Source organism: Argiope bruennichi, chromosome 5, assembly GCF_947563725.1.
Source record: "Argiope bruennichi chromosome 5, qqArgBrue1.1, whole genome shotgun sequence".
Classification (NCBI taxonomy): Eukaryota; Metazoa; Arthropoda; class Arachnida; order Araneae; family Araneidae; genus Argiope; species Argiope bruennichi.
The window spans coordinates 26,733,690-26,758,042 of NC_079155.1; the positions used below are offsets into that span (position 1 = coordinate 26,733,690).

Here is a 24,353-nt window from a genome sequence, read left to right on the forward strand (position 1 = left end):
TAATTTAAACGAACCTGATGTATGTTCGTTTTTTGAAACGCAACCTTAAATATATAAAGGTAAAACGAGAAATCATTCCGCATTAGAGTTTTAGAAATAAAATTGAATATATTTCATAACTTTTGCAATAACTTAAGAGAATTTTTGTTTATTGACAGTAAAATTAATGCATTTTTGTTCATCGACTATTTTAATAAAAAAATAATGTATACCAATAAGAAATCAAAACTCGAAGTTCAAAAAGCGATAATATATATTTTTATATACTGTTCAATTGCAGAAAAGAGCAGTAATCTTTAGAAATGCACAAATTATTAAAAAATTTCGTCATTGCTTAGTTATAAATTGTATCTAGTTTGATAATAATTATCTGCAAATGTCACCAAAAAAATGTTAAAGCCATGAAGCTAAAAATAAACCAAGCAAATATGAAAAGAAAATTTCATATCTTAGTTTTCAATAATGGAAAGAAAAAAAACGGATAAAACATCTGTAAGAAAATAAAGACGAATTTCATTATAACATCAGGGGAAAAAATTAAGTGTACACAATTTTTTTCTCCAAACTCTCATCCTAGATATAATTTTTTTTTTTTTTTAATTTGTAAGTCATTTATATAATGTATTAATTTTTGAAATTATTTCGTAAAAAATACCAAAATTTCTTTCAGTTTTAATTAATGAACATTTCGAAAAATAATCCTCATTGCAGCAGTTCCGCTCTTCAAAGTACATTTTTTCCAAATTCTATAAATATAGGTCAAGTTGTTTTTTTCAGGTAGAGCATCAACATACATACACATAAATATGACCCTTCATTAAAACTATATTAGTTTTAGATCTGGTTACACTTATGAAGGAACTAATATATTGTATTACATCTTAAAGCTGCCTATTTCATGCTAAAATCTTATCCAGTACAAAGTGATCAAAATCTACTATTTAATGTTAAAACAGTCTTATTATTTAATAGTGCAAAATAATTAAAAAATATTTTTATCAACTAATTATATTAAAAGATGCATGCAAACAATTTTTATTCATTATTAATCTTTAATGAAACTGGTTTAGTGTGTTCTTTTAGTATGCGCTTTATAGTATGAACAATATTCAATGCATACAATTAGTATTAAATAGATGAATTTTAATATTAACTTCTCATAATTTATGGTATTTTTTGAAAATCATCTGCTAGATTATTATTATCATCAAAAATATACAAATATACCATTTTTAATTCAGAAAATGAATGGTTTCTTCTTTTATGTATACTTCAGACTGATATACCGAATTGATGATATATAGTCAAATTTATTATACAAATTTTAGAATTTGAAAGTTAATTTTATAAACAAATAATGCATTTGTTACAAGAGATCACACATAGCATGTTTGCACTTTGACATGAATGTGACAATTCAATGCTAGGAAGAAGGAAGGCATAATAAATTTCTTTTGCAACAATATCAACGAAATCAAATCCAATAAGGTGGATTTTATAAAATTACTTATTGAACATACACGCACTAAATTTATGTCGATTGCTATCACATTATTAAAAGAGAAGAATAATTTTGGACTCTTTTTCCTTTTATTCTGGTCATCATTGCTTAGCAGCACGCTGTCTTGCTACCGCACACATCATTCGCTCACGATAGACTGAAGTGTTTTTCCCTTTGCCGCAAGAGGGCAGCACAAGTGACAGGTCGGAACACTTATAGTAATTAAATTTGCTCACAGAAAAACATATTTGCTGAAATATACATTTCCCTTATAAAATAAAATCTCCAAAAAAAATTTTTTTTCTTTTTTTTTTAATTGAAAAATGGATACATAAAATACAAACAAATTTAAAAACAAAATGTAAAAACTTAATTATGTTTTGAATGTCCTGCACTTAATTTTTCATAATATCTCCTCTCCTACAAAACAAAAAAGATACATGTTAAAAAACAGTTTCAAATTAAATACATTTACAAATAATCTGTTTTCTTTTTACACAAAACAAAATTTAAAAAAAAAAAGGATTTGCAATCAGCATATAAATTGTTTCATTCATACCCTCATTGAATAAACTAATTATGTAACTTTATTTTTAAAAAGTTGTTCATACATTATGCTACTACAATAATACTTTTAGAAAAGAATTCTTTGTTTGAAGCTTAGCTCCTTCCCCTACTTATATATACAAGCCCTGTTTCCTAATGCTATACTGTGTCAAATAAAAAAACATTCATTCTAAGATTTAACAATTAACATAATTTATCAAATAACAGTAATGTCATTTAGACTGTTTAATGAAGATAGATATTTTTCCAACAACTGGATTTAATTAGAAATTTTTCAGATTGTGAAAAATTATGGAAATGAGCCAGACATTTAAAATTTTACAGATAAAAGATCTTGAGACAGAAATATTATTAAAAAAAGGATGGAAATAAGAAAAATAAAGCCAAGATATAGTAAAATATGAGTTCCAAACCAAATGCTGGGATAAATATAAATAAATGAAAACTGAATTATGCTTATTCAAAATATATTTATTAATTAAATCCCTTCTAAAATTATGAGAAAACAATAGAACATAGTCTTATGTTAATTTTATCAGCGAATTAGATGAGTGGATGTGAATCCAATTTTGGATCAAATCTCTTTTCAGATTGATTATTAGCATGTGTAAATATTCATGTAAATACGATTCAAACATTGTAAAGCTAGATACATCAATTTAGGGATTGGTGTGCATATAGCCAAAATTGTATATCACTGCTAAATCTTGGATCTAATTGCTCAACGGAAGGAGATACTATATCGCACTATATACTCGATTCTCCTCATTGTATAAAGAAAGTGGACACAAAGTACATGTTTTAGACTAGAAACCTCAGGTGACCAATTGGTTCATTAGGAATATTAGTTATATTTGATTTCAGATAAATCATTTAGATAAAACTTCATGTCCATGATTTTGCCAAATTATCTAATATTAATGCCAAGCTATTTTGTCTTATTTATTGTGGACATGAATCTTTTTAATGGAGATGGTTCCATAAGATGATAATGCAATTAAAAATGTAAATATTAAATTAATATACCTTCTAAATTTCCCGGTATTGTAACTTTTTAAAAAATTACTCTTGTAAACTAAACAGAATTCATTTCCTTTAATTTTCAACAGTGAAAGAAAATCACGCAATTAAATATTTGAAATAATAAAAACGGTTTTAATTTCAGGGCAACATTTTTTTTTTACGAAATTAGGGGGGAAAAAACTTTTTTTATTGTCAGAATTCAGGAAAAATTTGTATGGCTATTAATTTGTATCAATAAAAAGACAAATTTTTAAATTTTTAAAATGGTATAAAATTTATTTTTGTGTGTAAAATTTTTGGAAGCTATCGTCAAAAAATTCAGCTTAATTTCCAACTTTTCAAAATTTATATGTGCCAAATTTGGATCTGCAGTTAAACCGGATGGTTGATAGAGCTCCAACATACATACACAATTTTATCTTTATTATAAGTAAAGATAAAAATGTGATCATAAAATAATAATCATCGATTGAATAGTTTAATTAAGATAGTGGAAACTGATTCAAATATTTATAGTTGATAGTCTTCAACAGACTACTACATTTCAATCTCATAGAGCACAGAAAACATTCAAAACACTACGCCTTAAAATGATTTATATTCTCAGCCAAGTTTAGCAGTTTAGACACCATCATAGTGCTTATGATAGTTCGTCAAAATGATTCAATGAAAGCAAAGCCACAATTAACAGATTGGCAATGTAAAAAGGCTTCTACATACTTTCAAAAGATTTTCAAAATCAAAATAGAAAAGAGTAAAATCAGAACATTAAGTCGCCAAACTGCACAAAAGTAGGCAACTCCACCATTTCCTTCCACTTTGAGCAAGGTGAGATATTTACAAATTCCTGAATTATGATGTTTGGGGTTCTTAAGACCAAGACCAGAAAAGAAATGCAGAATTTTCCCGTACATTGTTTCATAAGAACTATTAGAATAAATAGAATTTCTAAAAGGAATCTAACTAAAAATAGAACCTAAGTATAAAATTGCAGTAACGGTATAATTATTACGACTGAGATTAATTAAATTAATTATTTAAGAATTTCTTAAATATTACAATTAATTTTCATATCAGTTTCCATTCACCATTTTTCATATCAATTAGAAATATTTTAAATAATCCAATTTCTCTAACAGACTATTTTAAAAAATTAGCATTTGAGTAAAACTTATACATGAAAATATCATCAATAATTTAACATAGTACAAAAACAGACAGAAATTATAATGCAAGTATGTAATTGCAAACCTGTTCAGATATGGATGGTTTGATTTCTGCAAATGCTTCATCAAAATGTCTCATAGAAAGAACTAAAACGCCTTCCCGCTTTTGTCCTGAATTCCTCATTTCCCCCACGGCTTTTAAACCTGCTTCCTCAATAAGATTAGCAAGATCAGCACCACTGCCGGAAAAAATAATAAGATATAAGAAAAATTCAAAATATCTCGACACTTCAATTGTTTTGAAAAATACTTCAACAATTCGGCATATCTTACCTAAAATTTTCACACCTTGGATCTAATGCTATTTTTTCTAATTCAAGCCCTTCTTCGAGAGTTCTTCCCTATCAGAAAAATCGTTCATTAAACAGTTAAAGTATGTTCATTATAGTAATAAATATATAGCTTTGTTATTGAATTACTTTTTCATCAGACCGGCCTTGGGTGGGTTGTAATACACATAAAACCATTTAATATGGTTTATAATTGTTAAATAAAGTAAAATTAAAATTGCTTAACATGTCCTCCTTCATTTTCAACAATGTGCTCCAATCGGAGAATCATATTTTCTGTAGATGACCGGAGTGACTCTGCTGGAATATTAAGAATATAGCGCCGAATGTTGTTCTTCAGATCTGGTAGAGATGATAGCCTTTGACGGTAGACATTGTCCTTCAAATAACTCCACAACCAAAAGTCGCAAGGAGTGATGTCCGGTGAGCGAAGAGGCCATGCTATTGGGAAATGACTGCTAATAACTCGTGTGAAATGCTGTTTTAACAACCGCTTTAGATGACGATTAATATGAGGTGGTGCACCATCCTGCATGAAAATGATGTCTTGAAGGCATCCAAACTGTAGAACAATTGAGATTACAAAATCCCTCAGCATATCATGGTACCATTGTCCTGTGACGGAACAGGTTTTGATTCCATTTGAAGTTATCTCGTCAAAAAAATACGGTCCAATGATAAAGGTAGCTGTAAAACCACACCATACTGTCACTTTTTCAGGATGTAAGGGTTGTTCCTGGATAACATGAGGGTTTTGCTCTGCCCAAATTCGACAGTTGTGGCCCATTAAGGAAAAAGTGGGCCTCATCACTCCACGAAATGTTCCATGGCCAAGTTATGTCTACCACCATTCGAGCAAGGAACTGAAGTGCAAAAGTTTTACGGACCTTAAGTCCCCGTCCTACAACAAGTGCACAGACTTGCTTTTGTACGGATAAAAATGCAAAATCTGCCTTTCTATTTTTCGTACAGTTGAAGACGGCATATCCAGAACACGGGAAACAACCGGCAAACCCACACTATTATGCGGCGACTGACTGCTGGCTTCAACGAGCGCGGTCGCAACATTTTCGACGCTGGAAGACGGGATTTTTTTTTTTCCCGTCCTTTACCTGGAAGAATGCCACGTTGCCCAGATTTTTCAAATTTCTGCATCATCTTACGTAGGGCACCTGAAGACATAGGACCTCTTCATATCTGCTTCATACGACGAAATTCCTTTAGAGCTGCAACGGAGTTTTGTTGGTTCTGGTAGAACAATTTCACCAGTAGCGCTTTTTCTTGCAACGTAGGTATGACGAACAGAGAAGAAACTAATGTTTGTGCAGAATCCGCCTTCTTTTTATAATAATAAAAAAAAAATGGTAATAGACATGCGCTGTAATGCAAATTATGTTTCACATTTTCAATATATGCAAATAAATGCCATTTGTGTTACAGTGCCATCTATTGGTGATTTTTTTTTGTATTTAATAAATGTAAAGTGTATCATCTGAATAAACTGTAGTTCAAATGTTATCTTATTTGCACCAATAGAACACATTTTAGAGCCCTCTGAACTTATTTATTGCTAACCCTGTACTTGCCAATCTTTAACACCCTCTAAATTAATTCTCAAGGCACCTAACATGCTATTGCTGATATGCTGCTAACATGGTGATATATAATAAATAAAATATAGCCCACCATTTTAACATTAGAATCTACAATGCATTTTGAGAAAGGAAAAAGAAAATGAAGTTTAAACACTTTATATAACTATATACTAACAATGAATTAAACAACATGGACCATTACATTTTTCACATTACTGTGATATCATATAACTTGATTTTGTTATGGAGGCTCATGTAAACAAAAAATAAAACTGGTGTAGGGCCATGAAAATAAAATGATTTAAATGTCTGCCTAAACTGAAGTTAAATCATTTTGTTGAGGGAACCACAAATATCAAGACATGCATAAAGGATGTAATTAAAATTAAACAAAACTAATAGACTTGTTGAACCAATGGATTACCAAAGGCTGCTAGTAAAGTATCAATAATATAAACATCCAATACTGTTTAACCTACGGTGGACTTAATAATATCCCTTTGCTTTTGGCCTGTATTTTTATCAAATGCAAATCCCCAACTTCTATCAACTTGGAATCTAGCGATTGGTACAGTTTTTTTTTAATGCTTAAATTAACTGATTTATTGATGCACACATAAACTATTTAGCATTTTTTTTTTTCTGTACTCAGCATTTTTTTCCCCTGTTAGTCGATTACTATTTGTCTCAATCACATTTTAATGATTAATTTGATTTGGTTCTTAAATATTACAATAGAGAAGATTCCTTCGCTTGCAGAGAAACAGAATCTCTAATGTTATCATATATTTGCATCTATAATGCATATGAAATAATACATGTTGCATGTGTGTGCATTATTTTTTAAACAATCTGTCAAAGTGTATGAGATTTTCTATTAAAACTTACATTAGTTAATCTATGACAATCAGATCTGAGATATTAACAGGAAAACATGGCACCTAGGTGGGTATATATCTTCCAGTGTAATAGGAATATCTTATTGTCCCCAAATGAATCGTATTGTTTTTATATATTCTATTTTAACATCGCATCATTTTTGTTCTTATGTTTCTCTGCAATACTTTAATTCGTAGCACCATTACCAGATGGCACTATTACATTTCCTTTCTTTATTTTACTACAGATTCATTTTGTATCTATTTATCTGGTTAGGGCACACTGTATTGATCTTTTGCAACATACATTACTAATACTTATTTTATATAAATATTATATACACAGTATTTAGTCTGAAAATGAATTTTCTATTTTAACTGATTCACGCATCAAATATAAAAATGTCCTACAAATGCACCTTGTAGAGATAAATATATCCGAAATAAATATTTGATAAAATAGCAAAGCCATAACAATAACATTAAATGCATAATAAAAAAATATACTAAATTCATTCATAAAAATAAAAATTAGAACTAGAATACTTAATAATAGAATATCAAAAACCTAATGCTACTAAAAAGTTAAATCAGTTAAAATTTAAAAAAAAGAACAAAATTACAAAATATACATTTTATATATCAACTGATTTCAAAACTATATAACATAAAATAAACAATGCTTGAAATAGACTACAAAATTATTAACAAAAATAAATACATACTTTTATAAGGCTTTTGAGTATTTCTATTCTGGCAGCAGGAGAAGGCAATCCAACATAAAGAACTTTGTCAAAACGCCCAGGCCTAAGCATTGCAGAATCAATTTTATCTAATCTGTTAGTTGCAGCCATTAAAAACACTTGTTTTCGTCCAGATATTCCAGCTGATTCAATTAATAGTTGGTTTACTACTCTTTCTATGGCCACATTCTATAAAACATTTTAAATTACATTAAAATTATTTAATAGGTTTCAAGAGAAATGAAAGTTTCAGTTTAGTGTTTTTTTTTTTTTTTTTTTTTTAAGTTTCTAAAGTAATTTTTTTATTCAACTTTAACATTGCCAAAAATACTTTAAAAAAAGCTTTAATATGATACAATGATTAAAATCTAAAAAAATAAGATAAGAAACTACTTATTACATTATATCTTTACCAGAATAAATTATAATATTCTCCTACATACCTCTTTTGAACTAGACCTGGGAGGGCATAAGGCATCAAATTCATCAAAAAATATGATGCAAGGAGCTGAATTCCTTGCTCTTTCAAAGCATTTTCGTACTGCCTTTTCGCTTTCCCCAACATACTACAAAAATAAAACTATATATAGTTTCCAGTTGATGGTTGGTGAAAAATACATTCAGGATTTCAAAATTGCTCACATTCAACTTGATTACCCTTTTGAAAAATATAAAAATGAAAATGACAAACAAGACTTTAGAGTGACTAATTTTGAAGATATATATGGCACTTCTAAATCTCATGTACTAAAATTCCTAACATTTTACACAGTTATTCGTTTCTGGTGACAGAGTATTTTGATAATTTTAGAACTCTTAATTATCAGTTATCACATTGATTTAATTAAAAATCGATTTCTTATAGGAGATGCCACCAAGAACTCGGTAAGAAGGCTGAGCTAAACTTGAAGCATACAAAAATCATATTTTTTTCATACATGCCCATTAAACAAAATTTATAAGCATAGTAACTCACCATATTTAAAAGCTCAGGCCCATTCACAGCAATAAAATTGATGCTACACTGATTAGCAACAGCCTACACAAAATACAAATGCAATTAAAAACATCTCATTAATAAGAACAAAACAGCACTGAAAACTTTGAACAGTTCATTATATGTTACCTTAGCAAGCAGCGTTTTACCACAGCCTTTTGGACCATACAGTAATATACCTCTGCTTGATGACACTTTATTGCGGTCAAAAAATTTGTGATCTTCTACAGCCCACTACAATTTGTAAAATCAAAAAAGTTAGGTATTGAATATATGCCATAACTTACAGATTATATACATTTCAACAGAATTTTTGAAAACTAAAAGACACAACAAACATTAGTAGGATTAGATACTAAATCTAATATTTATCATGTGAGAACATGATGTTGTTTTGGTTTGAGGTTTTTGAAACCATCAAATGCATGTGCAGAAAATTGGCAATTTATTGCTTTTGAGGCATTAATTTTTCACTTTTAGGGTATTAGAAAATGATAAAGAAGGTTGTTACATTTGACATAAAAGTTACAACTTGACATGAATTCCACCATGTACCCAATTCTTCTGTCTGGCCAATAAAGGGCAGGTCATAAGAAGTTACCGAAGAAGCAAAGAGAAGAAAATGGAAATGAACACAAAACAGCAAGGGCAGAAATAGAATATATAATTTTTTCTTCTCTTTTTTTTTTTTTAAGTTTTGGATTTTTCTAGCTGGCAAAAAAAGTTTTGGATCTCAAACGATTTTCAGATGAAAGAGGAGCGATTTTCTAAATATCGCCGTATGCGTAATCTGATAATCACATGATTGTTTAAAACCGGTTTTTCCCCCCAAAAAAATTTTGGCCTCAAGAAAAAATTCTTAGAACTCGATTGATTTTGAGATGGTCAAAAACCGTTGCTTGGTGGAGATTGTGAAATATGAGTCAGGTGAGAACATGATGTTTTTCTGTCAGAGTGATACCACATGACTTAAAAATAAAATTTCTCACATGATAACTTGAAATTTGCAACAGCAGATATTTTTTTTATTGACATTTTTTTAGTAAAGGGAAGAGTGCATTTCAAGTGGATAGAGATGGAACTAGGGTAGCACTAATAATGTAATTTGTAGAGATTGAAAGGTATATAATCTTTTATCTTATATGATTATATAGAATATTCTTTATTTTAGAATACACTTTATTAAATATTCCAGAAACTGACTTCACAAAATTCTTATGCAATACAAAGAAACCTCCTACTCCAGTTTTCTGCTTTCTACTATGTTAATTCTGATTGGCCTTGGAGGATAAATGAATACTCGTATCACAGTAAGATTTTGAAAAATACCCTGCCTCAATCCATGTGATTTTTAGCTGCAAAGCTATTTGAATAATCATGTCAGTTATGGCAATACTAAAATCTTAACCTGTCATTAGTCACATGATAATTTTCATTGTTAAATGATAAATGTATCTTACAGAAAAATAGTCTATTCTCTGATATGTTCATCTGATTCTTATAATTTGCCCTTTATAATTTATAACAAATACTTCACATTACAAAATAAATAAGCATTCTGTAAAGAAGTTTCAAACTGTAGTAAATTAAAAGTTAAATAAAACAACATTAAATGAATTAATCTAAATAATTATCTAATAGATATTGTGACTAATAGAGGATGGAGCACAGCATTTAACATTGTCTTTAATATTTCGAGGACTCAATTTATTCAGTAGTTCGGCATCCCAATTTGAAATTTCAGAGGCAAGATAATTCAGAACTGATTATTATATTTAATTTACTATAGTACAAAAATCTGTAACTCATTTCAGCATATATTTAAAACATTTTTTAAAGTTATTTTAAATAAGTTACAAAATTACTTAGTTTAATTTTCATTTAGAAAATGGGATTAAAAAACTTAGCCTAAAAAATTACCATTATGCTTCTTTGTAACTCCTTTTTAATATCATCATAAGAACCTATTTCATCCCAAGTAGTATCAGGCACAAATGCAAAACCTTCTCTTTTAGAAGAAGGGACACATTCTTTAAGGGCAGCCTGAAACAAATTTAAAAATATAAAATATGAAAACTATTTTAAAACAACAAAATGTAAACAACACACTTTTCTATGCATATCCCATTTAACTGTTTCTTATTTCATTTTACAATTTAAAATATCTACAAAAAAATTTAAATACAATAATTAAATTAAGCCTCATAAATGCATTTTCTTGCCTATTAGCAAGTTATTTATTATTTTATTTTTTATTTACAAGTAGAAAGGAACCCTCCTAATCAGTTTAGGAGGTAGAGATCAAATACGTGGAAGGGAAGTTTGATAAGCATTTCAAAATTTGTAATACAAGCTGATAATTACCTTAAAATCTCTTAATGTAAGAACAATTTCTTCTTCTGAGTTGTTATACTTTTGAAACCATTTTCTGACTATGATAAAGAGATATTCTTAATTTCTAATTTTTAGGAAGAAAGACATCCAAATAAAAAAACAAACCAAAAATAATATTAGAATATCTAAAAGTGTTCACATAACAAGCTATAGTATGTAATTCCTGCATTTATATAGGCAGATACATTTTATATAAATTTTTTTTTAAATTACATTCAGCAAATTCCTAATACAGTAGATTTAATCCATTCAGATACATAAGGGATAAATAAATATTGGATTATAATTACAATGAGTGTCCAGACTATAAGAGAATCATAGATATCACTGCATTATACAATGAATGACACAAGTGCAAAATGAGCCAACAATATGCCAGAAAGAAAAATATTATGTTAAGGTGCTGAGCATTAAATTTAAAAAAAACTGAAAGGGTGAGAACTTAACAGCAAAGAAATGGCTTATCGTGAAATAATATGTTTTAGCAAGTGCATCAAACATAAGAGTATTGGATCACCAAGTGTTGCATTAGAATTTACAGTATTTAACACACCGATCCAAATTATATATCTTGAAAAGAGCAATTTATTTGAAATAAATATAATATTTAAGAATGATTTTTTTTCTTTTAAATATTTAATATATAAATTTAGTTTTCAGTTTATTCCTCTATTTTTTCAAACATAACAAAAATTAAGTATTGCAAAGTATATTATACAGTTCAACTATAACATCCTACAAACCAAGAATTAAAATTCAACATTTTTGATACATACAAATAATAATTTTAAAACATTCCAAATGCTGACAGTAAATTTCATATTGACAGCAGTTAATAATTTTTTGTTAAAAAACAATGATAATTACTGAATTTATAACTGTACAAGCTGTTATTGTAATTTTTCCTTCTATAGAGATTATATATCTATATCTTTAAATAGCGAAATAAATTTCAAAGAAAGCTATAGCAAAGGAAGTAAAGTCTAACTATAGTAAATAGTTATGAGTCATCATCTAAAACTTGTCCTAGAAAGAATAGAATAGCAGGAATACAGAGTATAACCATTTCAGCATAACATTATCCATTACTAGCACGAATAACTTAACCAAAAGAATTAAAGATGTGTAAAGTATCTATAGTATTTAATTACTAATTCAATTCTTTCATCACACAAGAAAAGCATGATATTTTAAAATAAATGCAAATTAATTAATAAAACTTATAAGAAATTTATATAACCATAAAATAATGAAGTATACTCAGTTGCATTTCATATCTTTCATAGTTCCGAAATAAAATTTTAAGCTCTCCAAGTTTCAGCTGTAATCAATTTTAGGTCATAAAAAAATTTACTGCAATTAGATATCACTACCATTATCTCAGTTTTATTCATTTAAGTAAGGCTGTACAGTAAAAAAGATATAGATACATACCCTTCTATACTTAGTGAAAATAAATAAAGAAAATCAGCAAAATATCAATTTAAATAATAGTGATATTAAAAAGTACGAAGTATGTTAATGAAATGCAATCAAATCGTGTATGTTTATCTATAGCAAGTGGAGGAACATTTGATTTCTGAAAGTAACATATTTTGCATAGAACAAGGGTTAATTAAAATATAGCACTTTTATTTAATAACATTCAGTCAATTGCAAATTAAAAACAGAAATAAGAGAAGTATTAAAATCAACTTTAAAAGTTATGTTTACAATTTATTAAAAACAAAATGAATATCTTAGTTTTTCTATTATAGTTGCAACAAAGAATTATATTAGTTGTGATCTTTCAGCACGTCACAAAAAAGCATCAATCATGGTTATTTTACTGTCAGACTAATATTAATTCTATTTTTACTTGTTAAATAGAATTAATAGAACCATGCACCATGATAATTCTACTTCCAGCATGATAATTCTGTTACGAAAGTTTGAAAGCAAATATATCTCCTCTACCCTTTTTTCTTTGATATGGTTTAGTACATAAAATATATAATTTCACCTTCAGATAAAGGTTGTGCATCTAGAAGTTCTTCAAAATCTTCTACATTTTCACTATTTTGATCTGATGGTAAGGAAGAATCAACCCTAAGAAAAAAAGTAACATAAAAGATTAGATTAAGCAAATACGATTGTATTTAATTAACTTTTAATTTTTATATATACTTCAAATTATAAAACAACGAAAAACAGAAAATGAATAATAAATATCAGGAAAATACTAATACTGTCAGTTAAAACTAAAATAAGAAATCATAAAAGTAAATTTAAAAGAAACTTTAAAAAATATTATCTTTTTTTTCTTCATAAATTGAAGCAATGTAATGTATATGCATATATTAAATAAGTTAAAGTTCACATTTTGCTTTAACCCTTCAGTAGAAGCACAGTGTTGATTTGATCTTAAAGACAGGTACTTAGAGTTCACATTTTGCTTTAACCCTTTGATACAAGCAAAGCATTGATTTGATCTTAAATATAGGTACTTTTAAAGTAATGCATCAATGTCAAGTTCAAATATTTAATTTTTACTTAACATTTGAACCATTTAAGAGGCAGACTTGCACCATTTGTGGCAGAAATATAGTATTAAACTATTACATGAATCTCCACACTTTACTTCTCTTTCCTTTTCAATTTTCACATATTCTTCATATGAGTCCAAATCTTTGTGGAAATCGTATTATTTGTTACTAGTACAGTAAATATTTACCAACTAATATAATTATTTATTTCAATTATTTAATAATATCAAATTTATAATCTTACCTATCTAATGCTTTCATCCTAGCAGTAGATACCAGAGTTTTTAAATCAGCTCCAACATATCCAGGAGTATGATGAGCTACCCAGTGAAAATCCTCATCTGAACACAGATTTTTTTTACAAATTGCTTTCAAAATGCTAGGGGCGTAAACCTCGTTTTTAGTAATTTTTAAGATATTCAAAATTATAAATTATCTTTTTATAAATATAATCAAATAAAGAATATTGCAACACAAAAACTATCTTGTTCAAAAAATATGAACTGTTAACCTTTAGCAGAAAGAATGAAAAATATTTTAATATAATAAACAAGCCATTACAATATGGAAAAAATAATACATAAATCTCTACTAATTACAAGCAACAAAATGTGTGCACTTGGCAGTCTACAGGATACACTACAATTAATAGTTGGCAAAAAATATAAAGAAGAACAGAAATATACACTGTGGAAATATTAATTAATTCAAATTTTATCAAAAGATTAGTATTTTTTGCAATATCTTGTAAAAATACTACTGAATAAAAATGATTGTCACATCATCTTAGAATTCAAATATACATATACTCTTTTCAATGATTCTATCAAATTTATTGCTGATTATAGTAATTTTTTTTAAATTTCAAACGTAAGTTGCAAGAATGTATTTTGTTGCAAATAATACTTGTGATGAAATTTAATTGATTTTCATTGTTTACAAATATTTCTTACAACAGCATCTTTCAAACCAGCAAATATGCTTATATAATAAATGGTATGGCAGAAAAGTTACCCCCTTCATTGCAGAAAAAGTTTTTTAAAGTGACTTACAATATTCAAAAACACCAAGAATACAATGCTATTTCACAGGAGAAGATTCAAAAGAATATGGCAAATTTTTAAGACAGATGTTGCAACCAACACAAGTGACATAGTTTTCAAAATATCTTTAATCACAATAGCCTTTTATATATTTTTCAAAGATAAAAAAATATGCATTTCAGCTTTCCATCTGTTTAGATTTTATTAGATTATTTGAACTTTATTATTACATAACTGAAGATTACTTTTTGTTACACACTGTACCATTATAATTTTAATGCTATATAATTTCAATGTAGAATCAAATCTGCATTTTTAAATAAGGAAGAAAGAAAATATACAGCACTATGACAGACAATGTAAGATAGATGTTAATTAAATGTGTAGTTATACTTTTCTGCAACTTAATATAGCTTGATATTATTCAAGAAATTCAAGCACAAAAAAATAAAAAAAAAAAAAGGAGAAGATGTAAGGCTACTAAATAGAAAATAACTGAAGATTACTTTCTGTTACACACTGTACTAATATAATTTTTAATGCTATATCATTATTTTAATGTAGAATCAAATCAGCATTTTAAATGTGGAATAAGAACGAGAATATGCAGCACTATATAAGACAATATACAATACAGGTTAAATGTACAGTCATGCTTTTCTACAATTTAATATGACTTGACATTATTCAAGAAGTTCCAGCACAAAAAAAAAATTAGAATTACATAGTTTGACTTAAATATCTACCATAATCATATATTTCAAAATAGTTTGTAGAGGGAACAATAAATAATGTAAAATAATAAAAATAATAATTGAAGTTAAAGGCAATCTATATTCTTAGCTTACCAGTTCATCTCTAAAGGCATGAAACGTATTTTAAATATTACTTGCGAGGTAAAATTAACATTTAATTACAAGATTTAATAAGTAATCATGTAAAATAAGATAACAGACTCATTTCAAGAAAAGTTATATGTTTTCAGTTAAAGAATGAAAGAAAAATAAAAGTGGATAAAATTAGCAGAACAAACTACATTTCAAAGAAATTTGTTTGACATGGAATTAAACAGAAAAATTAAGGAGGAAAAAAATTGTAAGTTCCGAAGTAAAGGAGAATGTAATTACAATAGGTGATGAGTTCAAAAGCAGTTTTGATAATAAAAAAATTAGATAAAAAACTTTTCAAAAAAAATTTATGTTTAGGCAACAAACAAATATTGATATAAAGCATAGAGCATAGAACAAACAATAAAAAAACTGACACATTATATTGTACACAACAATTAGTTGTTGAAGCTGAAGGAGATATGAACAGGAAATTATCTTAGAAAGAACATGAAAAACATCTAGTGAACAGATGATTAGAAATCAGCAAAGAGAAGTGCAAATTTTTATGTGACACTACAGTAACACTCTAACAACTATTTGAATAATATTTTTTTTGTGCATTAAATAATTTAATTCTGTTCTTTGAATTTTTGTAACTGAATATATATATATATATATTGCAACATCTTATTTGATACCATTATTAGATGTAAAAAGTAGACAATCAAGAATCAAGATTATGACATAAACCAAGTATTATTGTTTTTTAAATATAAATAACCATGTCAATAAATCCATTTATCAATATTTTAGATCTCCAAAATGAATGAATTAAACTTCTCTTAAACAATATAGTGAATCTATGAGCAGCTGATGAACATCAATTAATAGATGACACGTGTTAATTGGTTGCTCACAAAATTTTTTTACTTAAAACTTATAATCAGCAATAAAACAACCTTTAAAAATAACAGATAAACAAATAATCACCACTAATATTAAATAATCACTTATAAATAATAATATCAAAAAATTTACCTAAGTCGTCCTTCTTCATCAGGCATGCCAATAGCTATCTCATGAGTGAATCGTGAGCCTCGACGAAGAGCATTATCAAGAGAGTCAGGCATATTAGTAGCCCCAATCACTACAATATTGCCTTCAGGATCTTTTTGACTCAATTCTGAATATGAAATAATACTTTATGCAGGCAAATAAAAAGCCTTTTAAAAGAAACTATTTCATATTTGGTTAAATAAAAAAAGTAAAACAAAGAAAATTATTAATTTTGAAAGCTGAATTAAATTTGTATACTTTAATTATAAACAAAAATATTCTTTTTAAATGAAACATAATGTAATCAAAATATAAAATAAAATGTTAAAAACAATTGCTGCCACATAAATTAAATTTATTTCAAAGGAAATAGTGTACAGGTTGATGGCATATATGTAGGAAATGAAAATATGCCATAAAGCATGTAGTTTAAAAATAAATAAATTATTTAAAGGAAAAAAAGGAACTATTATTTTAGCTTACTTACATCAAGGCTTTGAAATTGGAAAATAAATAGGAAAATTACAATTAATTAACAATAGTTATGTAGGAAATTTTATTCAAATCTTGGATAGGTAATGATTTTTTAATTACCTTCATTTTTTGAAATTAAATATAAAAGTATAAAAAAAAATCCTATGTTAATTTTTAAAATTCCAATATTTTTTTAGTGTGTGCTTACAAAGTATACATTTCTGAGTTAAAAAAAACAAACCTTAATTCATTTAATGATTTCCATTCTATTCTTTTGTAATTATTGAGCACTTTTATTTAATTTGATTCTTTTTCATGCTTTGCAGAAAAGGAATTTTATAATCAATTTTTCATTTTTGATATGCTAGTTTTAAAATTTTGCACACTTGCATGCAATTGATTAAGCATTCCATTTTAATATTTTTAAGGTTTAATTATCAACTAATTGATAAATTTAGTTAGAAGAAAAACAGATTATCATAATACTGAATGATAAAATAAAGACTAAAAATAGAAAATAAGTACAATACAAAATTTATATTTAGAATATAAGTACAATATATATATTTAGTACACTAATTTAAATGTTTTTAAAAATAATTTTTATTGCATTTATTCTATTTCATAGCGCACAAATGGTGGATGTAAGTAAAGAAAAATGATAGTATATTCTTACCATCAAAAGATTTGATCATTTGAGTTACCATGCGTTTCAGCATAGCATTTTCATTTGTTTCTCTTTTCCCACAAATTGCATCAATTTCATCAATAAATAAAATGCAGCGACCAGTAGCCAAAGCAGCAGAAAATATGTCTCGAATCATGCTTTCTGATTCACCTGATATGCCCCGAACTAATTCAGTGGCAGATACTTCAATGATTGGAATGCCTATTTCCTATAAAAAAATCAACATTAAAAATACAGGTGCGAAATTCTACTTTATTACTAATCGGCAAAATTTATATTTAAATACTTAAGAGCACAAGAAAATATTTCATTTTAATAAAATTATGTTTAAATATATGTAGGAAAATGTTGCAGCATATGTTGAAAAAGTTGTCATACTTTTAAAAAAAGAAATTGGAAAAGGAGAACTTGGTATGGTATATGTTTAAATAATCCATAACAATCACCTTGTAATCATAAGCCCTATTAGTTAAATGAAATCTAATCCTTTATGTATTTCTCAAATCAACATATTCTAACCAGTATTAATATAGTACAAGACATGTAAATGGAAAGTTTCATTTAGTCAGTTGATTTGAAATCTAACAAGTGTGTTGTTGTTATTATTATTTTATAAATAAGATTGTATAAAAAAATGTAAATGCAATTCACAAAACAATATAGAATAATGTGGTCTTAACTGAACTTTCAATAAAGACTTATTTAAATACATTTACTGGTTAAAATAAAATGTCTTGATTATGTAATTAATTAAAAAAAAATCGAAATTTAAAGAAAGTTTAAGAATTTCTGAATACATCTGCAAAAAGCTTTCTGGTTAAAGGGAATCTATAGAAAAAGTATATATACATTATTTTTTAATATTTTCAAAATTTTGATTTTCTTCCCCCCCTAGAAAAGTTAAAAATTGCAAACTAATATATACCTATTGGATATATTGAAATCAAACATATACATTAAATGTTTAATTTTATATTTAAAAAGTTGTTTTATGTATTTTTATTTTACTATGTCATAAAAATTTATCGTTTTTAAACACCTATTTTGTCTTGGGTTTCTTCAGAAAAATTACATATAATATTAAATTACTTGATACAATACATAATAACATGAGAATAAATTTTAATTTCTAAGTTGTCCTAAATAATGTCTTAAATCTTCTATATAAAAAAAGTCAAATTAGACAACTAATAAATAAAAAAGATACACACAATATCTTGAAAAGTTTATTTTATTTTAATTATATTAACAACCTATTTTAAAGCAACAGAAGAGCTATTTTGGGATGGATCTCGGAATTTTGAATCTCACTCAGATATTGAAGATAGCACCTGAACTGGTATCCTCTTTACAAACTTCCACACTACACCAGTGTAATACGCATAAGACCAACTTACATGGTGTGTTTACATGAAATTTTATCTATATGGCAAGGATGATATCTGAATCTGCATTCCTTCCACAAATTGCCCTATTATTCTAGACTGAGAAAGATAGATTCCAATAGATTTCACCTAAAGCCAGTCTGTGAGAATATTGTATTGGTAGCAAAACTAAATCACAAACCACAATTTTTGTATCCTAAATTTTGATTTTGTCAACAGACAACTTATAGTATCCTGTATTTAGGATACTATAAGCCCTAATACCTACATTTAGTAGCCCTATATTTATATTAGCCCAAGTCTCTAGTCCCTATATTTAGTTATTTTATGAGGTATTTCACAAGGTATCTCATAATTATATATACAACTTAATACATTTTTCATTCATAGGATTTATATTAATTGAGCATATAAAATCCTCCACTTAAACTATAATTAAAACTTTATCAAAGGAAAATATTTTTAAAAAAATACTTACCCCAGCAATTGCATGAGCTATGTATGTCTTTCCACATCCAGGGGGACCATGAAGTAAAATGCCTGATACAGGTGAAATATCATTCTTTTTATACAATGGCAAAGCTGTATAATGCCTAATCATGCGAAGGATTTTCTAAAAAAACATGAAACAAATCGTATTAAAAAAACAGTTCCAAATTATAATCATTATACATAATATTTCTCCACCATAGAATGCAAACTTGCCTTTTATGACTTAAATAGAAAGATGGTACCATTTTAATTCTTATTATTAATCTCTTTTGAAATTGTTGGCATGTTTTACAAAGAGATATGACAATTATCCTAGCTTGTAATACATTCTATATCTAACCAAATACATACTGCAGAAGTCATTTGAAGGACAAAACATAGCAAATTCATTCCATTCATCAGATATTATTTAATTACTAAAATAAGCATTTCTGACTAAATACTCTTTATGGTCATGGCAATAAACATGTTCCAATGAATATAACTTGAAAATAATAATTCCAGTGATGTAAAATAAACATTTCAATAGATATAGATAAATAACTGAAATCACAAAAAAATGTATTGAAAATTACTGTTAAATATTCAAATATTAACAAAATGCAAATTTATACATACTTTAAGAACTTTATCCAATCCTCCTATGTTATCGAAATTCACAGTTGATTGTTTAGGGGTTAAAGCTGAAAATTTATGAAATAACCAGAATTAAATGATAAATTCATAACAGAAATTCACACAACATAAATAAATTATTCTCAAAAAATATATGAAAAAGCATATCATATTAATGAAATCAGGATTTTTTTAAAGCATTAAAATAAGTTCTTCAATTAAATAAAGTACTAAAAAAACAAAGAAATGCAAAATAATTTTAGAATAAAATTGACAAATACATTAAATTTTAGTTCTTTAAAATATTGCATTTCATTTATAAGAATTTTTACATAAAAAAGTATCATTTTTATCAGTTTAAATGTAAGTTATAAGAGTTAAGGTCTGATCATAAATTTATTAATATACATTGTCAAATTAATGATAAAAAAAATTATGTAACTTTCAAATATTTACACATACATATGTTCAACATGTAGAATTATAAAATCTGTTTCAATATTTGAAAACTTCAGTATTTATAAAAAAAAATTAATCAGTATTTTAAATTTAAAAGCATTCTATTAATATGAAATATAATATCACATGACTTGATAATTTTCAAATACGTTTACTCAAATGATTAAAATTTTCTTTTAAAATTCCATATTCTAAATGTTGAAAACTTTTTTACTTGTATGCTCCATATAAAATATTTATATGGAAAAAAAAAAAAAAAAAAAACACCTTCAAGTTTTATTTTTTACAAAATTTTGGAGGATGATTTTTAAATTATTAGATATTCACCATAGCCATAAGAACAAAAAGATTACTTTAATAAATTGAATGAAATATCAAAAAAGTTTTGCAGATGGAAAATTTGATGGCAAAAATTGCTGTGAAGCAACATGCATAAGAAATTAATATAAATTATTCAAAAATAGGTAAAGAAACTTGCCAATTTTCTATTGTCATATTTCAAAAAAAGGGGAAAAAAGAAAAGAAAAGAGGACCAACTGTGAATAAAAAATATTTTAAGCTAAACATACACATAGATGTGACATAAATGAGAGCAAATATAGATATGATAATCGAAGTAGATCTACAATAGATCATGCAAATGTTCAAACTCTAGCATCAATGCATATGCTAAGGTCGCCTTGTATTTTCTAGCTGAATGGAGCCATGATCACCATAAGATGACAATTTACCAGATTAACAGAATCAAGAATCCTTAATATGTGGAACATATGGGTCAACTAAAAAGTAGAATAGCTTTTGAATATTTACAAATAAACAATACCACTTTGACTTAACCCAAAATATTTTACTTTCAAAGATAAGTTTACCTATCATGCTGCATCATTTCATCCTAATTTTAAAGAAGGACATTATTTTACTCAAATATATGTCATGATCTTCAAAGATCCAACAAATTTAAGATACTCAATATCAGTAAATGGACTTTTCCATTTACTAGTGAAAAATGGAAAAGTTCATTACTTTTGAAATATCACAACATTTTAAGAGAAAAATTCAACAATCTTTTTCCTTTAATTGGTCTTTATGATTATTGTCAACAAATTTAAAGGGAACAAAATCTTTAAACATTAGAATTTAGTTTATTTTGTAACATTATTGAGAATTACCCAAAACCAGAGCTTAGAAGTTAAAATATACTCCAAATTCATTTCATGACATACATTTGTGAAATGAATACTGAAACATGGCGAGTATACTAAAATTGTAATATATTTTTGCTAATATTTCTAAATAGCATAAAGAATGTCAGGTCAATCTAGTAAACAATAAAATACAACAATCAACAGATAATTACCAGCAATTTTACTTCGCTTCCCTGATTTTGATGGTGTTTTGGAAGTTTCTATAGAATTTTCTTTAGACTGAAAAAAAAAAAAAAGAAGTTAGATTTTTAGTGAATTTAATAACTTACCACCAACCAAAGTTGTAAAAAGGCAATCTTTAATGGACAGTAAGAAAAGAAGGAAAAAAAAAGAAAAAAAAAAAAAAACCTGTCATTTCATAATGTCATAGATAGCAAATTAGGAAACATTTACATTAACTATTAATTTTTATTCACAGAATGTAAAGAATTTAATCTTTGTCACAGATTTTTGTATATATCTGATTAATTCTATGTGATATCATTTAAACATTTTACAATTCTGGAGAAAATTATTTTGGATTATAGAACTAAAATGCCATAATTTATACATTTAATGTAGTTTGAAGAACCAAAATCATACTAGGAACTGTAAAACTATGGTACTACTCAAAAACATTATTCACACAATGTTTTTGAAAACACAAGGCAGAATTTAAAATATACCTGCCTGTGCCATTCTATTTTGGCATCAAACACCTCGGATATTTAGTGACCATCTGACTGTCATATTAACGGCTATAAGTTATAAAAACAGCTGATATCACTCAGGTATGCATTATATCATTACATTACAAAATAAATACTGCATGTTTAAAGTCATACACATAAAAAGAAAATAAATGTAATCTATTGTAGTCTGAAATTTTGTTTTACTTTTAAACTATAAAATTTCATGAGCTCTATAACAATTTACAGAACAGCTAACATTTGACAATTTATATAATAGTAATTTATTCAATAGTAATTATTATCAACTAATTGACTCCAAGTGAATTCCATTATCTAAAGCACTGTAATATTATAATACATTTTATATCTTTTTTTCAATCTTTTATTACTTATAAATTTCATTTCACAACATTTTAAAAAATCTCATTTAATTTATAATTTAGCAATGTATTCATATTAGAGAGAAATTAGAAATTTCGATACTTTTTCAGCAAATTTCTGCAAAATAAATGTTTTTTTTTCTTCTTAGCAATAATTTCTGTTTTTCCCTCTTTTTAAACATCCACAGAAAGCTTACTGATCATTTCTAGAATTGTAAGATAAAAAAATTAATCTTAGTATAATTAATTATGTATTTTTTAAATTTTTAATTATGTATCTTGGAGACATGGTCATTTTATTTTTCTACCATCAGCATATGTGGGGCACCTTTTTCAGCAGCCATTTCCTTTTTTTTTATTGAATTTGTCTCCTTCTAGCAATTATTAACATTTGATTGGTTCCAGAGCAAGAACAGTGATTTGTCAGGAATGTTAGAAATCCATTTCGTCACTGTGTTTGTTATTCAGATTAAAGTAACATTTTCTATAAGCATATAAATTTAAAAAACATAATTATTTTCAAAAGTGTCCACAATTTTGGCCATGACTGTATGCAAACAAAAACAAAAAAATTAAAACTACTTATTATATAAAATACTATTTTTGACTAAGATATTATAATAGTTATATAAATTCTAAGCAGTTAAAAGAAAACCTTATTTTCTGTATTAGATTCATCTTGCGAACTGGAAGCTTTTTCTTTCTGGCAATCAAGTTCTTTTTTATACAAATTTAGCAAACCATCGTTCAGAACACTTCTTTCCTGAAAATAAAGAATATAAATTAATTCATCACTCTCCTCGCTAATATTTTGCAAAGTTAGATGAGTAGACAAATAACATTTAATCTCAGCAATAAAAAAAAACCCTTATTTGTTAATGAATTGATGAGTCATATGAACTTTATACAAAGAACTATAGAAAACAAATCAATTGTCAATTATAAAAATTGTTCATTTAATCTTAATTAATTGTCAATCATAAACCATAAGAATTATCTATTTAATTTTTATTTAAACTAATGGTTATTAATTCTGAGGTGTTTTTTTTTATCCTTGCAAAAACATTATTTACATCAAGAATCCAATGACATCAGTAATACTGGACCCGTCCGTGCATTCTTCATTATCATTTATCTCAATATCTGACTTTCCTTTTAGATATTGAGATATCAATATTTGCTCAATATATACTAAATAAGTATTAAGATACAATACTTGAAAAATCAATACTTCTATAAAACTATCTAAATTATTAATTGATTATAAATGAAAAAAAAAATTGTTAAATTCATATATTTTGGTGGAAGCAATTTGA

General features: G+C 26.6%; 1 protein-coding gene across 1 annotated transcript in view; it reads right to left on the minus strand.

Moving 5' to 3' along the window:
• Nucleotides 1–1,811: 1,811 nt before the first annotated feature.
• The window catches only part of LOC129968841 (nuclear valosin-containing protein-like), a 28,759-nt gene continuing 6,217 nt past the window's right edge, over nt 1,812–24,353 (minus strand). The window contains exons 2-18 of the mRNA XM_056083121.1: nt 23,693–23,800; nt 22,139–22,205; nt 20,326–20,390; nt 19,694–19,828; nt 17,819–18,038; nt 16,651–16,795; nt 13,984–14,118; nt 13,217–13,302; nt 11,185–11,252; nt 10,741–10,863; nt 8,950–9,054; nt 8,800–8,862; nt 8,267–8,389; nt 7,806–8,012; nt 4,591–4,658; nt 4,343–4,496; nt 1,812–1,921 (exon numbers count right to left, since the gene is read on the minus strand). Coding sequence (XP_055939096.1) covers nt 1,871–1,921; nt 4,343–4,496; nt 4,591–4,658; nt 7,806–8,012; nt 8,267–8,389; nt 8,800–8,862; nt 8,950–9,054; nt 10,741–10,863; nt 11,185–11,252; nt 13,217–13,302; nt 13,984–14,118; nt 16,651–16,795; nt 17,819–18,038; nt 19,694–19,828; nt 20,326–20,390; nt 22,139–22,205; nt 23,693–23,800 — 1,923 coding nt within the window. The 3' untranslated portion in view covers nt 1,812–1,870. The remainder of the gene's footprint in view (nt 1,922–4,342; nt 4,497–4,590; nt 4,659–7,805; nt 8,013–8,266; nt 8,390–8,799; nt 8,863–8,949; nt 9,055–10,740; nt 10,864–11,184; nt 11,253–13,216; nt 13,303–13,983; nt 14,119–16,650; nt 16,796–17,818; nt 18,039–19,693; nt 19,829–20,325; nt 20,391–22,138; nt 22,206–23,692; nt 23,801–24,353) is intronic.